Genomic DNA, 19930 nt, shown 5'->3' with positions numbered 1-19930 from the left:
CCCTTCAGGAACAGAAAATGATTAATTGGAGCAGAATTTAGAAGAAGCATAGGTATTTTTTCTAAGTCTCATAATCCCTTGCTCTCAGCCACAGTAGCAAATGTTTGAATAAACTGGGAACTAAGAGTGCAAGTACTGAGAGTAAAAACCTGAAGCCTTGCAGTAGTCAAACATGAGAAGACTGAATTATGTAGTTTCTCATGTATGTTTGCACTAAAACCCACTCCACAATTCTTGAACAGTTCTCAATATTCCAGTGAAATCTTCATAACTAAGTACACAAGACGTGCTTCTAAATAACAAGGAACCAGAATAACTAAACAGAAGAAATGGTAGGAGCTTAGAATTAAGCTCCCTGAGAAATACTGAAAACTTCTTCAAAGCAAGAATTTTAACAAGATCAGACATTCCTAGAAGTAACACTGTGCGCCTGTAAATCCTCTAAAGAAATTATGTATATAGAGAAAACACCTATTAGAGAGCCTGGAATTGTCCAAGTGAAGCTTAGTCATGCAATTAGCTTCTGTGCTAGGATATATTTTAATCACCTCAACACATTATCTGCCTGATTTTTTCTTAAGGCCTTCTAACATTGAAAATACTCAGCTACCCAAGGTATCTTTATATCTACCTTAGTGGGCAAGAGGCTTCTAAAGTAGAACACAAGCCAAATTAATATACAACTCAGAAATTGCTTGCTAAGCATGGTTGTAGAAACCATCATAGACCTTTATAAATTGAAATATCAAAATATTTTTGTATTTCTTTCAGTGTTTTTAAAGAAACGCTACCTGACTTGTGCAGAAAGTAATTAGCTCATCCAGATGTGTCCTCAGGTCACTATGCTAGCACTTTTAAATTTATTCAGAAATAATGGAGGGATCATGTGCTAGAGTGAAAAGACCTGAACAAATGTCCAATTCAACAAGATTGTCCTTGGTTTTCAAACAAACATTAAACCACAGAGAACCTGACAGACTAGTACATCATTATATTAAGCTGAGGGGGGAAGGTTTGGGTTGGTTTTGATTTTTGCTTGTTTGGGGTTTGTTTGTTAGGATTTTGAAACTTGCATTTGTACTTGTGTGGAAATACCATGTGAAGTGAGACGCATGCAAAATCTTGAAAAACAATGGCTTTGTTACCCAGCTTGAAAGGAAATTATTCTGGAATCTACATAGAAGTTCATATACCACAAAATGAAGTAGGAGGTGAACAAACCTTTTACATTTTTCCTTTGCTGAAGAAAAACTAAGAAGTTCCACAGCCAAATGAAGACTACAGTTTTAAAATAATTTATTCAGTCACATAAATACTTTGTAACATTTGTATGTTCCCTTTTTCACATCCTTGGCACACAATATAGCTCTTAACTTTTACAAAACTAGTGTAAACATCCATGGAAAAGAAAATGAAAAGAAAGCAGGACATACGTACAAATTCAATAAATAGCAAAAGGAGTGAATAATTGAAGGAAAGTTAAGTAATTCTTTCCTACAAAACCTATGTAAATACAGTCGAATGTTTAATTGAAAGAACTTTCTATTTTTAAAAAATAGTGAATTAAAACTCAATTTCTATCTTTCTGCCATCTTTCATTTAATCAGATACATGATACAATTCTTTAACTAGTTAAAATTCTTGACTGGACAACAGTAATTCAATGCAATTGGATTATTTGAGGCATCAACAGTTTTGGTTCACATACAGAAGGTTACAAACCAGTATTTTCAAGTTAGTGATTTTGGACAGAATAACTTCTAAACTCCCAAACAGCCTTCCAAAAGGATACTAAGATTTTCCTTAATGAGCATTAGTGTATAATCTGTTCTTGATAAAGACGACATTAGACAGATGTTGTCTGACACCTGGGTAATGTTGAATGTGGTTGAACCAACGTGACACATTAAGGTATTTCTCCTTGTCTTGCACTGTGAGGTCCACCTGCATGGGAAGAAATACAAGGCACCAGTGATATAAGGCACTGTATCATTAGTGTCAGAACATTTGGTAAGGTACAATAAAATTGAATAGTTTTACAGCTGACTTCAAATGACATCAAAAGTTGTTACAGTCCAGCAGTATTTTATCTTAATTTCACATATTAAAATTAACAGCCCAAATTATGTATTTACTTATAATTGACTCAAATGAACAAACCTGGTGGGTGGAATATACATCTGTATGATTCAGATGAAGGGAAAAGGGCATTAGGTCACTTTAATTTAATGCATCTATTTATAGGGTCAGGGTACAACAGTGTGGGGGGGAAGCATTTCACAATATGCACAAGTTTTTCACATTAATCCAGCAGGAGGTCATGCCTCACAGGCAAAGTGATTACTTTGTATTTCAAGGTGTACTTTAAGTACAGCAATAAGGTTTTTTCCAAGCAATTTCAGCACGGACAGAAAAACTGAAAGTTGTTTTCCATTTTGAGCAATACTTATACAATAGTTACTAAGAAACAGCACAGCTTAAAATTTAACTGTTCAGATGTGCTAGTTCACATTATTTAAGATAGCAATGGCATTATTCAAATTGCTACAGTACAACAAAAAACAGAAGCCTGCCCATACTACAGAAACATAGTCAAAGTACTATCCTTACTCTTAGAGTTTGAGGTCCTGTTGTTCACCAGTTCTCAAGTCAACAGCACAGCCACATGTTTATTTTAACCCAGATCTAAACAGCTATAAGATCAGAAAGAAGCTTCCAACTATTGCACAGCTATTGCAACAGGTCCTTGCCACAGAGATTGTGACTGAAGATTAATTAAGAGCTTCAAGCCTACCTTTACATTTATCAGAAGGCTGGCTCAGATAGAGTAATCTACAATTATAGACCTTTACACCTTTGAAATTCTTCTAAGTTCAAGTCAGAAACATCCTCAAAACTTCTCTACAAAGTCTTTGTTACTTGAGTCTCTCAAGCCAGCTGTAGAATTATTCTCAGCCTGTATCACCTGCATTACTATTCCTTGATTAGCAATTTTAGGTTCCTCTGTGACTAGGTTAGCTTATCAGTTTAGACAACAATCCGCTTCCTCCCTTTAACCTACTACAACTGAATTACAAAAGCACTAGTCCTCGAAACAGACTTCAGAAATGGTATCAGGTACAAAATGTGACCTTCATTTCCACTACCCTATCTTATCTCATCAATACCTGAACCAATCAGTGCGGGATTCATCTCACATAATTTTCAGTGAGCTAAGTTAGCCATCATGCTTATCTCACTCATCTTGACAACACCTGCAGTCAGTGAAGGGCACACCTGTAGAGGACAGTTTTAACAAACAAAATCACCAGCTAGACATGCCTAATACTTCTCATGTTTGAATTGGAAAGGTAATCAGGTTAATCATCCCCTCTTCAAAAGCTATAGAGATGGCATATTCCTTTTGCCTTGTTCTACAAACACGCAATTTCACAGATAGTGCAGGTTCATTGAGAATTTGAAGAGCTACACATACTAATTTACTCAGCCATATCAGTGAAAAGCTGGTGTTCAAACCTACGTCTCACATTAAATTTCAGCTTGTGACACACCACCCCTTTCAATTTCAAGAGCTGCCTGTAACATTTGTTGCTTCTCCTTATTGGTCTCTCACACAGCCCAAACGTCGACTTAGAATTGGAAAGCTTTAAAAATGTCAAGTAAAAAGAAAATAAAGCTACATATTGGAAGATGAACCACTGGAAAACACTGAGGAAGAAGAATTTCAAGGAGCTGTGGGAAGGATTTCTAAACCAATGCCACACAGCATTAAAGCTATATTAACAGTAAGTGAAGAGTACAGTAACTGTAGCAATAATTGAAAAGCAGAGATTTGGAAGCTGCTCCTAAACCCAAGTAGCTCTTCTTCCTATGGAACTCACCTGTCAGAACACAAGCATAGTACTGTGCACTTATGTTCCCAACAAATTCTGCAAGTTTGAACTGTTAAGTACAGCAGTTCAGACAGTATGAGAAAACACACCTTTCTTGCTGCTGGCATGGAAATGTAAACATTATTCTGACAGCTGTACAGTCTGATGTAAATGCACAGAAAAATGAATTGAAACACAACCACATATTTTTGCCTGAGCTTCTTCAAGTACAGTACCTTCGAGACAAAAAAACCTTATGCAGTATCATTTAGGAGAAGGTTTTGATCACCTGCAGTTTATTATAATTAACAGTAGTTGGAAGCTGATGGTTGGTATGAAGCTGTATAACGATTCACAAAGCAACACAGATCATGAAAAGAGCCACTTGTGTAATCTAAGGTCATCTAAAATTAAGTATGAGCAGATACTAAAAAGGCTGTTACTTGAAGTTCTGTGTTACACACTTAAAGTTATAATTACAATTTCCTTTTTCACAGGCTTTAGTAGGCAAGCACTTGCTTATGAAAATGCTGATCTTCAGATTTTGCAGCAGATTCATTATTTCTTCCCCATAATTTTATATTGATAATTCTCCATCTTCACACTTCTCTGACGTAAATCAAAAGCACAGTGTGGAAAAGTAGTCCTTCTCCATTCTGTCAGCACAGCGAAAAAACATCCAAAGGGCAAAACAGACAGCTACTCTAATAACAAAACCCCTTTTTGTACTCTAGGCACAACAAGTAAGACTTTTTTACTTATTTACATAATGTACTCTATCAGTGAAATATATTAAAAAGCACTTTGTGGCATGCTCTACTTTTTACTCAGAACATAACTCTTAGGTTAATTGTTTAGAGATCACTTCCAAGGCATTTTTTACAACATTTTGTTAGATGGGTATTTTCTGTTCTTCCTCATTAAATTAGATAATTCCCCTAAGTTAAGAAAGGCTGCTGTTCTGCTGTTAAAATAATTATTTGCTATTAAAGCAATTATTTTAATAGCAAAGAAGCAGACACTCAATATGACAGGCTTTTTATGTCACAAAATAAAAAAAAAATTTAAAAAAGAAGCCTTGCCTTATTCTTCCATCACAAAGCTCACAAAGAGTAACTAAGGTGGTCATCATACAATGCAACTAGAAGAGTTTCTAGAAGGGCTATAAATACACAAGCTTTAATTATATTTGCTTTCAGTAGCACTGGGGATGCAGGCATAAATTCCTATTCCCACACCCTGCATGTGCATGGGAAGTCTGAAAATACCTGCCTACATCTGAAATTCTTCAACATCAAGAAGAAGCTAAGATACTGTCTCATTTCTAAAATTCAGCTTTTAGATATGAGGGAAAGAAAAAACAAAAACAGTTGAATAGTGTATTTAGTGAAATAGATGTACTTTCATTTAGCTTTGACTAATTTTCTGCTGTTCAAAGAATATGCTAAAATGTTTTCTTTAAAGTAAAAATGTTTTCCGTAATTCAGTTTAAATCCCATTTCTTGCATCATTCTGTAGAAGGAAAGCCTGTTACCCCAGTACTAAGATAAGCAGTCTATCAGTGAATATTCAACAAAAATTAATGCAGTCTCATTACAGTTCAGTATTAGTAGTTCTGACCCAAGGAGAACAACTTCATATGTTTTGTACTTGATCTGACCTCCAGATTTGTCTAAGGCTTCTTCCATTTGCAGATACAAATTTCACCTCTTCCAGGCCTTATGAAAAAAATTTTCAAGTCAGATGTATAGATCTGAGATTACTTCTTTGGTTCTGACAAAGTTTTTGAAGTATAAATACAGCTCAACTTTTGTATTGATTATTTATCTTAGAACTGGAGTTGTGCTGTTTGAAAATACTTAAGAACAAAACCATAGGGAAACTTTTTTATTTTAAATTAAAAAAAAAAAAAAGGATATGAAAACAAATTCATCACCACAGGGGGAATTTAATGCTTATTGATTGCCTGTGCTGTCCTCAAGGAATGCTTCCAAATTCACATTTTCTCTGCAATCTATGCTATAATCTAGCAGAACGTAATTCTTCATCATATCTATCCACATATGTATTAAAGTAATCCAAGTGTTTAAAGACAACAATATAAATACTAGATACATGGAGATACGGAATTACAAGTGACAATGTAAATTACATTGACTGAAAAATCTCATTTAGGCAGTGACTATCAGGCATTACACTTTTAGGGTATGTGTGACCTATATCATGATGCAGGTCAACTATGTATACAATTTAATTCCCACCTTAATATTACCAGTGTATCTTTCTAATAATCTCAAAATAGCCTCAGTTTGCAAGAAGCCTGAAGCATCACCTGTGAATCTGACTCTCATTCATTAAAAAACTAACTCCTCTCCCACAACATGGATTTTTAAACACTTAATGCTACTGTGCTTATTAAAAAGGGAGAGGAAGAATGAAAGGCAGGCACACAACTGGAAAATTAAGAGTTTCTGCTGTTCAGTAGACAAACTGATGAGTAAGTTCAAATAGATGAGCCTGAACACTGAAGAATCAGGTTCCAGAACTCCCTCATCTGGATAATGGAAAGGGCAAAATGAAGGTGGGAGGAGGGCAAGAATATGAAGAGGTACAATTTACTTCAGAAACAATGAGAAAGGGAGATGAAACCACAAGTGAAGTGAACAGTAGGACTGGGTGGTCTTAAAAACCTTTCTACTGAAATGGTTACCAGAATTTTATTCACATTTGGCTCATTCAGGACAATCATGGTATGTCACTAATATTTACAGTATTCTATTACTAATGTCTAGGTTAATGTGGTTGTTAGTCTAGAGGTAATTTACCTAAAGTTAATTTTTAGTTACATTTTCAGATCAATTTTCTAGACAGCTTGATGAACAAAAAGAACTGTTGGTCTCCCCTGCCCCTGTGCCTCCCATTCCTACCTCCTCTCTTGGAGGATCATAAGAAACATTTCAATACTTTGCACAACACTTAGCTGAAACAGGGGTGGATACGACAAACTGCTTCCCCAGACTACATCATATTAAGTGACACAGCAGCTTTCTCCACCCTCCCTGTCACAGCTAAAATTAAAGAAAAAAAAAATATTGGAGGTTCTACAGTTCAAGATCTTATCTTTATAGGTAAGTACTAATACTAACCAATTCTGAAACCTTCAAAATACATGTAATTTCTAGCTAGCAGCTTCTAGACTTTCCTCTATTTATCTAGGATAGTCACCCCATTATTTGCCCTTTAAACTTTTCTGATTCAGAAAATTATCTTCCATGAAATCAAACATCTCAGAAACAGATGCTGTACTACAAACTTGTCCCAAGTAGTGTCTGGATGGTTGCAGGCACCCAGGAGCACCAAGTCATTTGTTTTTACCATCTGTTCTATTTCCCAAAGCAATAACTGGTATCTTTTCTTCTTGATTAGGTAGTCTACTCTAGAGCAAACTCTAAATTTAAAATATGCTTGATTTTCCCCTGCCTAAGTTTTTTTTAAAAAATGTCACATTTGAACTCATACTTTCTTACAGCATTTAGTCATATTTTTAGAAAGTACTTACTCATTTTTTTATGTCTACACATTATCTGTGAAAGGTAATGTATTCTGACAGTCTAGTCAGCACATCTATCCTACTACTTAAGCAGTAGTACTTTACAAGGCAAATATGATTTAAGATAATTAATTCTAGGTGACTTACGCTAACATGTTTTCAAATATCTTCTGAAATGAAGCTTCCCTTCCCTCTCCTCTGCTTGGCACTGTCTCATCTGAACTTTTACTCCTGGACAGTCAAGATACATATACATCTATTCTTACTCATTTTTTGTGGTATTTCATTACCTGATCTTCCTCCCCCACACACCCACTTCAGCCTCCCTTTTGAGGTGCAGTATTCTTGCACTCTTCTCCCAAAGCACTGCTTTTAATTGTGTAAAGTAACCACTCACGCAGTGGATTGAATTCACCAATTCTCAGACAAATGTGCATTTGTCAGAGACATCTTTTCCTGATTATCCCACCCTCCCATTTTCTAATGTAAAACTGACAAAGTTTATCTTCTATCAAGAATTTAGCAGACCTTTTTGTACAAGTCCCTTGGTTTGTTTAGTGGTACCCACCCCAGAGAAGGATGGCTCATTTACAATCACATTCCACCCATCAAAATACAAGTAACTTCTACTGCTTCATCATTAAATTACCACCTGTTTTTGAAGCTTTTTTGTTTTCTTTATTTCGGGAGGATTATTTACTTCTTTTTTCTCTGCTATTTTCATACTGTGTATGTTATCAAGTCCTATCATTAAAATAATCTTCAAACAAGAATGACACTTTGTTAGAGCTGACACTTCTATATTCATTAATCCTTCATTAACTTAATTTGTGTTTCATAGCAACAGCAGCATCTCTCCAATGCTAGCAACCTTAGTACTTTCAGTTCTGCCACATCCTTTCAGTTTAATTTATCTATTTCCCCATGTTGTTGTGTTACCATTCATGTTTTAGCCTTGAACAGATAAGAGTCATTATACCCCAAAACACAGGCATCATCATTGTTACATTACACAGATGAAACTAAAGCATTCTGGACAGTACAGCTAATACACTTCTTTCAACACATCCATAGCTAATTATATTAAAAAATAACAGTAAAAAACCCCTTATTTTTTAAGTTTTTAAAGCTCTTCTAAGAAATATCTCAATTTTTGTTCTGCTGGAATTGTCATTGATCAATTCAGTAGGTCAACTTTTATTACAGTAAACTGCCTTTTAAATAACAATGATAATAATTGTACATATAGAAATAATGCAAGTAACACTTACCATGACATGATGCAATCCGTAGTACATCAAAATATCTGCTAAGGTAAAAATGTTTCCTGCAAGGTAAACTTTATCTTCCAGGTGTACATTAAGATCCTGAAACAGAAAAAGTAATTATACTGCTGTAGTATTGACACTGTAGGCAATTGTTAAAAACAATAGAAAACTTCCTCATGAGACTATGCATATAAAATAAACACCAGCTTTAATTTGTCCCAACTCAGCAAAAGAGAGAAACATTAAAAGATGGAAAACATTCTAAAAAATTACAATATAATAAACTGAAATATAATCATTTTTCTGACAGCAATAATTAAAAAAAATTTAAACGTTGGTCTCTAAAAAAAGTGCTAGCCAGCTTCCTGCTGGCACACAGTTTTTCATGATTCCCCCACTTACATTCACTCAGATTTTTGTAAATACAAGTGTGATTTATTTTACAAATTAGTTTACAAATTTACAAATTTAATTTACAAATTCAGTGACTTCACTGAAAAACTTTCAAATCCATACTTTCTTGGCTTTAAATTACCAGAATTAATAAATACGAGTTGTGTATTATATATTTTTTTTTTAACCACGTATGACTCACAAGAACCCCTATTACACATTTAACATTTGGTAAGTGGAAAATGGTCAAAGGAGAGCACATTGCTCATCCAGCAGCACCTTCTCCTGCCCTCCAGGTCTCCCTCAAGGCAGCTAGTCAGTAAAGTTATGGAACTGCAAATGTGCAAGGACAAAACCAAAAAGGGATACTGGGGAGGAAGACAAGGTGTTTCAAGCTCAATGCTGGAAAATCCATACCCATCAGCTGCTATCATTTGACACTTGCTCTTATTAATGTTGAAATCACCGCTGGCAATTCCTAATGACTGCTACTGTCAATTCAGTTGCTAAGTCCATGTGAAGAGTGCACAGCTTCAGCATTTTAAGATCATCTCTTTCCACAATTCCGTATCAGAAGCTATAAGCGTGGGTAGTAGAAGGCTTCCATTTAGGTTTCGTGAATAAATATTTCAAATCTGTACTACCAAAAAACCCTTTTTCATGGCTTTTTTACGAAGTAACTATCCGCTTGAAAACGAGGCCAACAAACTTTGCTCAAGTGTATCACTTCTGAGAACACTGGCATCACACATCAGCTCTACCTCTTTACTTGTCCTTCCTTTTTTTCACATTTTACCTACTTATCTCATTTATGCACCTTTCTGCCCCCTGAAGAAAGAAATGTAACAGCAAACAAAATTATCCACTTAAACCCTGATCCCAGCATAAATAAGCTTTAGTTTTATAGTGTTCTTTTCAGAAACGTAGGAAAACATTTCCAGCTTTGCCTTGGATTTAGAAACTCCCTGTTATTATTTCTCTGCTGGTTGAAAAAAACTTGTAGTAAGTGTACTCCTTTTTCCTCAGAGATCTCTGTAAGTCACCACCTTCCCCCACCCCAGAAACAGAGGTAAGCAGCTTAAACATAACTAATGTGTTGAAAAATGCCCCTAAAATAATTTTTCAGTCTGAGTGACAGCTTGTACAATTTTAAGACAATCTTTTACTTTAGGGGGCAAGGAGAAGGAGCTAGTAATTACTGAACAATTTAAAAATTACATTTATACTTAAGCATACTGAAGTTTTTGTGGTTCCACAGTTTTACTGATACAGACTAATCCTACAGTGCATACATAAAAAAGAAAAAAAAAAAGCCAAAACACAAAACTGAAATGTTGAGGCTTCAGGACATCAGACTATGCATTTGAATTCTACACCATTATGCCACCTTACTATTTCTTTGATAACCACTTCATGACAGGAATCCTGAACTTCTATATATCCCTATATCTGCTTTGACTTCTGAGTACAAATCAGGGAAATATATTAACCTCTGCATAGTTAAAATTCTGTAAGGTCATCTGCCCCTAGCTATGAAACTTCTCTTCTTTAGACGGGTTTACTGCTTGTCAGTTAGCTCTCGAATTACTTTAAACATTTCTGTGAAATTCTATACACACCACATGCAATTCAAGGAAGAAAAAGCTTTCAGGAAGAAAAAAATATCTATAGATGTGTTGTAATTAACTCTGATCAGTGTTTTTCATTTTGATTACCCAGAAATGCAACTTGCATTATAGTGAGAAGTAACATCACTGAAATTATATCCCTCTGTCTCTCACCCCATTCTTTGCCTAGGCTGTGGAATCAGGATTTTGTAATATAAACAAAAAGTTAATTACCTCTGAAGGTACAATCAACACAGTTGTTTCCCTGCTCAAAATGTCGGATTTCTGCATCAAAGCAATTATGGAATGCTAATTCTTAGTTTTATATATCTTGAAGAGGTAGGCTAGTTTCTATGCAGAAATATTAATTTGCCCAGTTGTTCAGGACAGATTAATACAAAGACAGGTTAATAACATACAAAGAATAAAATTATTCTTATAATTTAGTGCACATGTATACTCAACAAACTAATAAATAAATTAAAAAAATCCTAAAACTTAAAGGCAAGATAAGCCATTACAGCATGAATAGTTAGTTATTCTGGTTCATCAAATTTTAGAAGTCAGTTCACTGAGGAAACAGAATATGCAAAAAATTGTTTAGTCTTGGATACATTAGCATGAGTTTACAATTCCATTTTTTAATAAGTATTTTCTTACATCAAACATAAGACCAATACTCTGATTTCATTCTGTAAAGTCCAGCTAATTCAGAAACACACAGTACAATTTTTTTTCATGTGCACTAGGTACATTTAATTAACTTTGCCTCATGGATTATGCTTCCCATAGATGCTGATAGCCACCTGTTTTAAAATCCCTGAGTCAAGCTCTCTTAAGTGACCATGGTATTAAACTGTTCCTGTCCTGGAGGGACTAATAAAGATACGAATACAAAACTGTATTTCAATTTTTATTACATCCAGGAAATTCAGGTCTGTTAGCTGTCATTTGTGTCAGTGTCCTTCACATCCCGAACGTCACTACCTAAACTGATTGCATGTAAACAAACCCAGTAGTAAATGACTGAAATGGTCTTGGAAGTTGCTTTTAACTGTATGAACTTATTGTTGCAATTCCTCAGGAAATCCATTCTTAATTTTCAGACAGGTATTTAAGGCATAACTGAAGGTTGATGCACAAATATGCATGGAACAATTGTAGCAATTCAAACTCCGTTTTTGGGTATATGGGGAAAGAAGCAATGGAAAGAAGAGATGCTGCTTTATTTATGAACAAATGGATTATTTCCTTTTGCTTGTTCTGTGGAAAAAAAAATCCAATTTATTGCCCACATCTAGAGTAACAGCTCAACACATCCCATCCACAGCACACTTTTGACTACCCCACAGTACTGCTCACTATCTCTTAAGTAAGCAATCTAGTTTTTTGCAATGTAGTTCATCCATTAAGGCAACTGAATCCCTCCTAGCAAGTTGAAACAGCAGCTCAGATAAGTAACAGTTGCCTCTAACAACAACTCAATAACTAACAACACATCTGACAGTACTCTGATTGCCTTGTATATTTTGTCCACAACAGCCCACTGCTGGTGTATGTAGCAGAGAACAAGCACATCCTTTCAGTCAGCAATATTCTTAAGGTCATTTATGCCCTAAATGCCTTTATATCACCACACTATGCAAAGACAAAGAACTGAGCACTCTCAAATGCCTCAGGGAAGCCTCTGAAAATGCAGAACCCAAGAAAGGCAGAACTGTGCTGTTGGGACATAGCTGTATTTTTAATTCTAATACAAGACTTTTCAGTCTAACTGGCAAACTACGAGCTAAACTTGGTCTGGAAGGATATTATATTCAGCATACTATATTTCTTGTAAAAGACAGAAGAAAAATAATAAAAAATGTTTCACAAAAAATCAAAATTCAATCTTTTACACACACAAATACACTAGTGCTAATAGAACAGGGAGAGAAGTGAAAACAGAAAGTTGAAGTTTAAAAAAAGCTTGTTGGACAAGTCTGCCAAAGTGGGTAAGCATCCCATTTAGAAGTCTGTCAGAAAACAGTATACAAGAACTGTGGATTAACAGCATGGACATATTTGTGGAACTATTAAGTTTTCAGATAGGCATGTTAAATAAGAATCGATGCTCACTTATTCAGATTTCTAATTGGATTGAATTATTACAGCCAGACAGCACAGGAAATTGGGCCAAAACTAGTTGAAATCATGCAACATTTTTTGTATCAGACACTGAAAGTAGTACACAAAAAATCTTGGTTACACTTAGCCTTCAGAGACTACATTTTTGTGGAAGCTTTTCTGCAAATTCAAGCACAAGCTCTCAGCTATTTAGAATATGGCTCTGAAGATGGGGTGAGGGGAAAGAACCCTAAAATTTTTAATATCTAAAATTGACAAAGCAGAGACATTAAAATCTCCTGAATGGAATTAATTAACATCTAAGTAGATGTTTTATGGCACAAGTGTTTCAAAAACGTTCTCATTCCCTCCCCAGAAAGGTAGAAAGCCTACTTAGTTATCAAGCACAACTCCTCAGTAATTTTCAGATTTTTTTTTCCTATGCAGCCTCATTTACTACTAACTAAACATCAAAGAAGTAAAGGAAAATGTTATCACTCTGTAGATAAGAAAGGTAACATAATGCATTGGATATTACGTTATCACTGATACTGACAATCATAAATTCTACATATCTGCTGAATAACAGTCCAGAGGCATTGCTTCCGTTTATTTTGTCCAATGCAGGAACATGAATCAAAATCAGACAAAACTCAAAGAGCATTTTCATTGGCCAATTCTGAACAGTGTGGCAGTTGCTCTGAATAAATATAAAAAACCTGGTTGAGATGGTCCAACCACTTAATGTGGTTACTTTAGTCAATACATCAGTCAGAACAATTTAAGAACCTATTTTCCTAAGGCCAACGGAAAAACCTTACTGTTCAAATTAACAAATATTAAACTAGTTATTTACTGGCATTTTACAGAACCACATCACCTCAGTTAATGGTTAAACAGAGGCAGCCTAAAATTTATAGAAGTGACTGAACTGTTTTTGGCACAGCTTATTATAAATTGTGGCTCTAGGCTGCAACTGTCCCAAGACTGCCATTGTGTATTCCAGATAAGTTGTAAAACTACAACCTCAGACTTGCGTCCGTATTTTAGTTTCTTTTTTTCACCCATACTCCCTTTTGGCACAATATACTTTAATGGTAGGCTGCTTTTTTTTTTCTGATTAATTATAGTGGCAAGAGAACCAATTAAAAAAACCCCAAAAACTTAATTGCTATGCTATGTAATTATTAGTGCTGGAACAATTCCACAGCAGCCCTGTGTCAAAACAAATTTTGGCTATTCAACACCTGCTAAGGAAAAAATATAATCTAGAGGAGTATTTTAAAGTGGTAATACCCATTAGAGTACACTTAAAGGCAGAAATTCTCCCTCAATGACACTGTTTCTCAATAAGGAAATTTTGCTTTGTTTAAAAACACTTGGTTTATCTACATACTCGTATTTCAGTACATTGTCTTTTCTAAACTGCCAATGTTGCTAAGACTAAAATTAAAAGACACACCAGCTTCAGCATAAAACCATCATATCTCTGCTTCTGGTTTTAATACTCAAATGCAGTTCTGCAAATACTCACTTAAGCCACCCACAGCAGATGTATTTGTTGTAACAATAAAGAAAACCTGCTTTTGGCTTTTACATAATAGAAGTACAAGAAACTTAGTTACTTAATCTCATATGGTTTTCTCACAGTTTGGGAGAGAACTGAAGGCCAACTAGCTTGTTTGAAAAATGACTGAAACTATAAAGGTTTTTAAAAAAATCAGACAACATGAACCACTGAGGGTGAGTTAGTCATACTACCTGTTCAAAGTACAGTTAAACTTGAAGTTAAACAATCATTAGTCAATGCCTCCTTCAATCAAGTTCTGAAAATCCCAAAGAATTTTTGCATGGTACCCGCAGGTGACCCTGACAACTGCAAAGGTTCTGATAGCATTTGCATGTAGAAAGTAAGACCAGAGATGTTACAAAAAAATAAAAAAAGCAATGTAAACAAACTCTTGCTTAACCAATGCAAGGTATTCTAAATATACAATAGGATCAAGATAATTTGGATTACCTGGAGCGTAAGTGAGAGAACTACATACTCCATGCCAATAGTATCCCAGAGTGCATTAAGAACAGTGTGGCCAGCAGATCAAGGGAGGTTTTCCTCCCCCTCTACTCTGCTTTAGTAAGACCCCACCTGGAGTACTGTGTCCAGTTCTGGGCTCCCCAGTTCAAGAGGGACAGGGATATGCTGGGAAGAGTCCAACAGAGGGCTACAAGGATGATTTAAGGGTCTGGAACATTTGTCATATGAGAAAAGGCTGAGATCTGGGGCTGTTTAGTCTTGAGGAAAGAAGACTGAGACAGGACCTTATTAATGTATATAAAAATCTGAAGGGTGAATGTCAAGAATGGGCCAATCTCTTTTCAGCGGTGTCCTCTGATAAGATGAGAGGAAATAGCACCAAACTACAACACAGGAAGTTCCACCTCAACATGAGGAAAAACTTCTTTACTATGAGGGTGACTGAGCACTGCAACAGGTTGCCCACAGAGGTTGTGGAGTCTCTTTCTCTGGAGACTTTCAAGACTCATATGGATGCCTTCCTGTGTGATCTGCCCTAGGTGTTCCTGCTGCAGCAGGAGGATTCAGTGATCTTCAGAGGTCCCTTCCTACCCCTATGATTCTATGATTCTGGGCTTTCACCAAGTTGATCCTTGTAAAGCAGGGATGATATTCCAAGTCCTCAAGATCAAGAAGGCTGTCAGTTTGTAAAGGACAACAGATTACCTACAAGATTTTCTTCACACCATTTTAAGATGCAAGATTTTCCTTGATTTTAAGTAACACAATGTGTTAACCCCTGAATGCTGCTTCAGTTTATCTTTGGTTTCTGCAATAGTTCTAGTTGACTCAGGCTTGCTACACCTAACTAAAGTCAAAAGTATTATTTAAGACTTTGCCAGCCTCAAGTAAAGTCAACCTACCTAGTACCCTGCAGCTCACAAAGCTTTTTCTAAACCCAGACTCTCCAGTCGCAGTGCACGTTGCATCATTTCCATCTAAAATATACTTTAAAAATTAGAAAAAAAATAGGCATCTTAAAAATTGATTGAATTTCACTGCTGTTTCATGCACACTTACTAAACAGAGCACTTAGTATTTAAGTGTAAAGCAAATCTCTTCCAGCTCTGTTTCCACAAGACTGCAGAAGTACTAATTACCAGTCACAAGGAGTAAGAAGGAAAACAGAGTTAGTTTTCCTATCTACTCCCTGCCATCTGATGGCTTAAATACCAGGGTGACCTTTGAGATTCTCTTTTTTGCTTCCACCTGTTTAAGAGGAAGCAAGCTTCAGACTACAAGAATAGTTTAATACAGTACACCAAAGCCTCCATACAAAGTAGCCTGATGTGAAGGGCAGTTTTGCAGAAGTTCCTTCACGATTTCACTTTACACACCCAATTCTGTTCAGTAATTCCTTCTGGTATCAACACGAATTACCAAAGTATCAGGTATGGTCTGTATTCCATAATTACCAAATAATTAAGAATAGCTCTTAAAACAATCAGAGCAGCGTTATCTTGAAATATAACACCAGCTTGTTTATAACTGAGGCATTATCAAGACAGCAAGATACATGGCTAATAAGAGACCAGGCAGAACAAAAGATAAACCACCTGGAACACTCTAGGCAGTTAACAGCATTACAGCCATAAAAACACCGTAAGATCTCTGCTTCACCTGTTTTACAGTTTAAGCTCTTCCTCCTCCTCTTTCAGGTTCTTGGGGTATGTTTGTCAACAAAAATGAATGAAAGCACAATAAAAGCTAGTGCTTAAGGATATTGAAAAGTCTTTAGTGTTTGCTCAGTTTCATTAAGTGGTTGTTCATACATACATGAGCACTGTAATCTTCTAGTCAGCCCAAAACTGAGTGGTACTTCTTACCTTCAGAATTATTCTGGTATCTTCTTTACTAGAGCCTCCACCTACACGAGTCACTCTGTATTCCAACCACTGCTGAACAACAGCTTTCTCTTCTGCGGTACTTCCAAGCAGTTGGTCTTTCTTAGCCTGTTTGACTAGGTGGGCAGCTATGGTTGTTAATCCTGTCAGACCAGGACCATTGTTTGTTTGGAGAACTGGTACCTGGAAGGGGAAACAAAAGTGTAATGTTAAACAATTTATTCAAAAAGTAGTCTCTGTAAGAACAGCTATTGTTTTTTTTTTATAGCTCCTCAAAAGTATCTTTAAAGCAATATGCCACAATTTGGAACTACTCATAGTAAAGGTAGTAATATTAAGTGTATGCACTGTCCTTTCTCTTTGAGGTGGTTTATATTCAGTTTTTACAGAAGTAGTGTATTTAACACATGCATGTGGAAACCAAGACACTTTTAGCTTGAATTCTGCCAATACTAGTATTAGTCTTATATTATAGCCAATTATAGTCTTAGTATTATATCCAACAGTATTGCTCATTCTAACACTGCCTGAAATCTCACTAACCCTTAGCTCATTTTCACACTCAGGACTCTGACTCTAAAGTTAGTAGCATCCCACTTCTCTCTGAGCAGACCACAGTAGCCAGACTTACTGAAATGCTTTCTCATGCTTACTGTTCTATTCCCAAATGTTCTGACAGAAATCAGTAGTTCACTGGTATCAATACACCTCGAATTTCAACCATGACATTGGTAGTGACACTGACACTTGCTAAACAGAGCATAAGGACACTGCACCACGAGTCAGAAATGAACTGAAGCTCATCACAACAGACTACAACCCATTCTGTCATCTATTACTTCAAATGATAGAAGAGAAAGTGATTAAAATGCAATACTTGTTGTTTTGGTTTTTTTTTAAATATATGACCACACAGAGGAACCGACCTGTGTTCAGATTTAATTAACACAAGGTGCAAGGCAAATGCCTAATATTCCTTATATCAAGAGTCTTTGACTGCTGTTTAAATTATCCACAGAACAGGCAGTCAGAAAATATAGGGACAGATCGAGTTTCTTGATTTTTCAGACTTATGCATTACAGTAATAGCACTGAAATAGCAGCTGGAATGTTAAATAACAGAGGAAGCTTTTGCAACCAAAGAATGCATCTATTGATATTCAGCAGTCTAATCATAAACAGTACATAAAGCCAAGTAAGTAAAAGAACATACAAAACCACAAGGCAACCCAACAGCTTCTTTTCTCTGTTGTCCTTCTCTGAGAGAGTCACATAAAGGCCCTCACACATTTGTGACATCCTCAGTGCCACATCACATTTCTCATGCCCCAGGTGCCTCTTAAACCATGGAACTTAATGTTTCCTTATGAACTTCAAAATGTCAAGACATCTACTTTAAATGAGTAAAATATTGAGGAGCAAAATTTCTTCACTACAGATATATTTCTGATATTAAAACCAGGTCTTTTTTTTTGTTTTTAATTACGTCATTTAACCGCACTAGCACAGATGTAACTGCACCGGCACCAGGAAACCCCAAGAAACAGAGCAGCGCGAGAACAAGTCCCTTTTAAGACGACATCTCTCCAATGACACACGACAACCCTTCCACAGGCAGAGGCTTCCAGAAGGTGCGAGCTGGCAGCGAGACCCTACGGCCGCAACTTCAGGCGGCTGGTGAAGGGATGACTGAGGGGGAAAACGTGACGCCCCCTTGCTCGGGACGAGAGGGCCGCTCAGGGCCGCGCAGCTGAGGGGAGAGGAACCGGGGGGGACCCCAGCCACACCGCACCGGTGCTGGAGCGACCGTCACACGCGAGGAGGGCGCAGGCCCGGGCGAGGGCCGAGGCCGCTGGGGAAGGGGAGAGTCAGGAGGCCCGCCCGCCCGCCCTCGCCGCTGCCCGCCCCCGGCCCCTCCTCGCTCCCTTCACCTGCCGCTCCCCCTGGACGCCGTACTTGTTCCCTCCCGGCAGGCCCAGCAGCTTCTCCAGCAGCGCCAGCTCCTCCGCGCCCGGCCCCGGCCGCGCCGCGCCCTCCATCTTGGGCGAGGGACCAGCTGGGAAAGGAAGGGCAGCCCCCGCCAGCACCTCGCACCAACCGCCCACCCCATTGGAAGGCAGCGCCGCACAGCGCCAAAGGAACCGCCGCTGCTATTGGCCGGAGCGGAGGGCCGGCCAGCCAATCAGACGCCCTTTGCGCGGCCGACGCGTGCGCTCTGCCTGGCAACCCCGCGGGGGCGGTGGGAGGAGCCGCGCGTGGCGGAGGGCGCGTGCGCGGGGCGGGGCCGGTCCCGGGGCGGCGGGCGCGGCCGCCATTGCCGGGGGGGGGTCCCGGGTGTCAGGGGAGCGGGGTCCGGCGGCGCGGGGGCCTTGCGGGCAGGGAGCTGGGTGGGCAGGGCCGGCCCCCGCAGCCCCGCCGCCTCCCCGGCAGCCCTGTCAGCGCCGCTTCCTGAGCGGCCTGGGCGGACAGGCAGACCCTCCCCCCCCCGTGCCTGTTGGGAAGCCAGCCCGAGGAGGCGACGGGCCTCCCTCCGCCTGGGGAGTGCTGAGCTCCTTGACAGAAGTACAGGCGGATTGAGCGAAGAAGCTGAAGTTTCGGCGAGCTAGCAGCGCTGGGGGGGTTTGTGACGCGGAGGAGGAGGAGCAGGCAGAGCTGAGCCGGCAGCAGAGGGAGGAGAGGCGCGGCAGCGGGGTTAAGAACGGCGCGCTGAAGTTAGCAGGGAAGTTAAGAGGCAGAAAAACCCCACAAAATCTGAGCTGGCCGTGCAGTAAGTCTGGTTGAACTGCAAGCCGGCGTGCTTGGGGTTTGTTACAGACGCTCTTCAGCCGCCTTCCTCATGGCAGGTGCTCTGCTGTGGGTGTCACAGCTGTGCTTCTCTGATCGTGTGTGATAGAGATGAAAACAACTTGAGCTTGGCAGGTCTGTGCAGGATATCCAAGTGCTAATTCTTGATAAAAGACTTACGTACCGAGCATTTTAACTAATAACGGCAAGCTGATCTTGTCTGGCTACTCGCCATTTCAAAAATACAGACTCGGGGCTATCACTGCGTTAGTAATTTTAAACAAGCTGATCCTGACAAATGTTCTGGGTTTTTTTTAATGAAACATGTTGCCTTGATACAAGGTGACATTTAGATATGTAGCTTCTGTTGCAGAAAAAGTCTGAAAGTGGAGTGGCCACAGAACCTTCTTCTGAGTGGGGAGCAATTCTGAA

The 19930-nt window shown here is 38.2% G+C and overlaps 1 protein-coding gene across 1 annotated transcript; it reads right to left on the bottom strand.

Annotated features, from left to right (window-relative positions):
• Window positions 1-1279: 1279 nt before the first annotated feature.
• EEF1E1 (eukaryotic translation elongation factor 1 epsilon 1) lies at window positions 1280-18783 on the bottom strand. Its single transcript, XM_051611650.1, has 4 exons — window positions 18646-18783; window positions 16697-16897; window positions 8694-8789; window positions 1280-1944 (listed from the first exon to the last, which is right to left on the bottom strand). Exons 1-4 carry the CDS (start codon window positions 18751-18753, stop codon window positions 1804-1806), a joined length of 546 nt encoding a protein of 181 aa, XP_051467610.1. The 5' UTR covers window positions 18754-18783; the 3' UTR covers window positions 1280-1803.
• Between the last annotated feature and the right edge of the window lie 1147 nt (window positions 18784-19930).

This window comes from Apus apus, chromosome 2, assembly GCF_020740795.1.
Source record: "Apus apus isolate bApuApu2 chromosome 2, bApuApu2.pri.cur, whole genome shotgun sequence".
NCBI classification, from domain to species: Eukaryota; Metazoa; Chordata; class Aves; order Apodiformes; family Apodidae; genus Apus; species Apus apus.
This window is presented reverse-complemented; position numbering and strand designations above follow the sequence as displayed.

Coding starts and splice junctions, on each gene's coding strand:
- EEF1E1 (XM_051611650.1), bottom strand. CDS start 18,753: ATGGAGGGCGCGGCGCGGCCGGGGCCGGGCGCGGAGGAGCTGGCGCTG. Junction 16,898..18,645: donor GCGTCCAGGGGGAGCGGCAG/GTGAAGGGAGCG, acceptor TTCCCCTTCCAG/GTACCAGTTCTCCAAACAAA. Junction 8,790..16,696: donor ATACCAGAATAATTCTGAAG/GTAAGAAGTACC, acceptor TTTCTGTTTCAG/GATCTTAATGTACACCTGGA.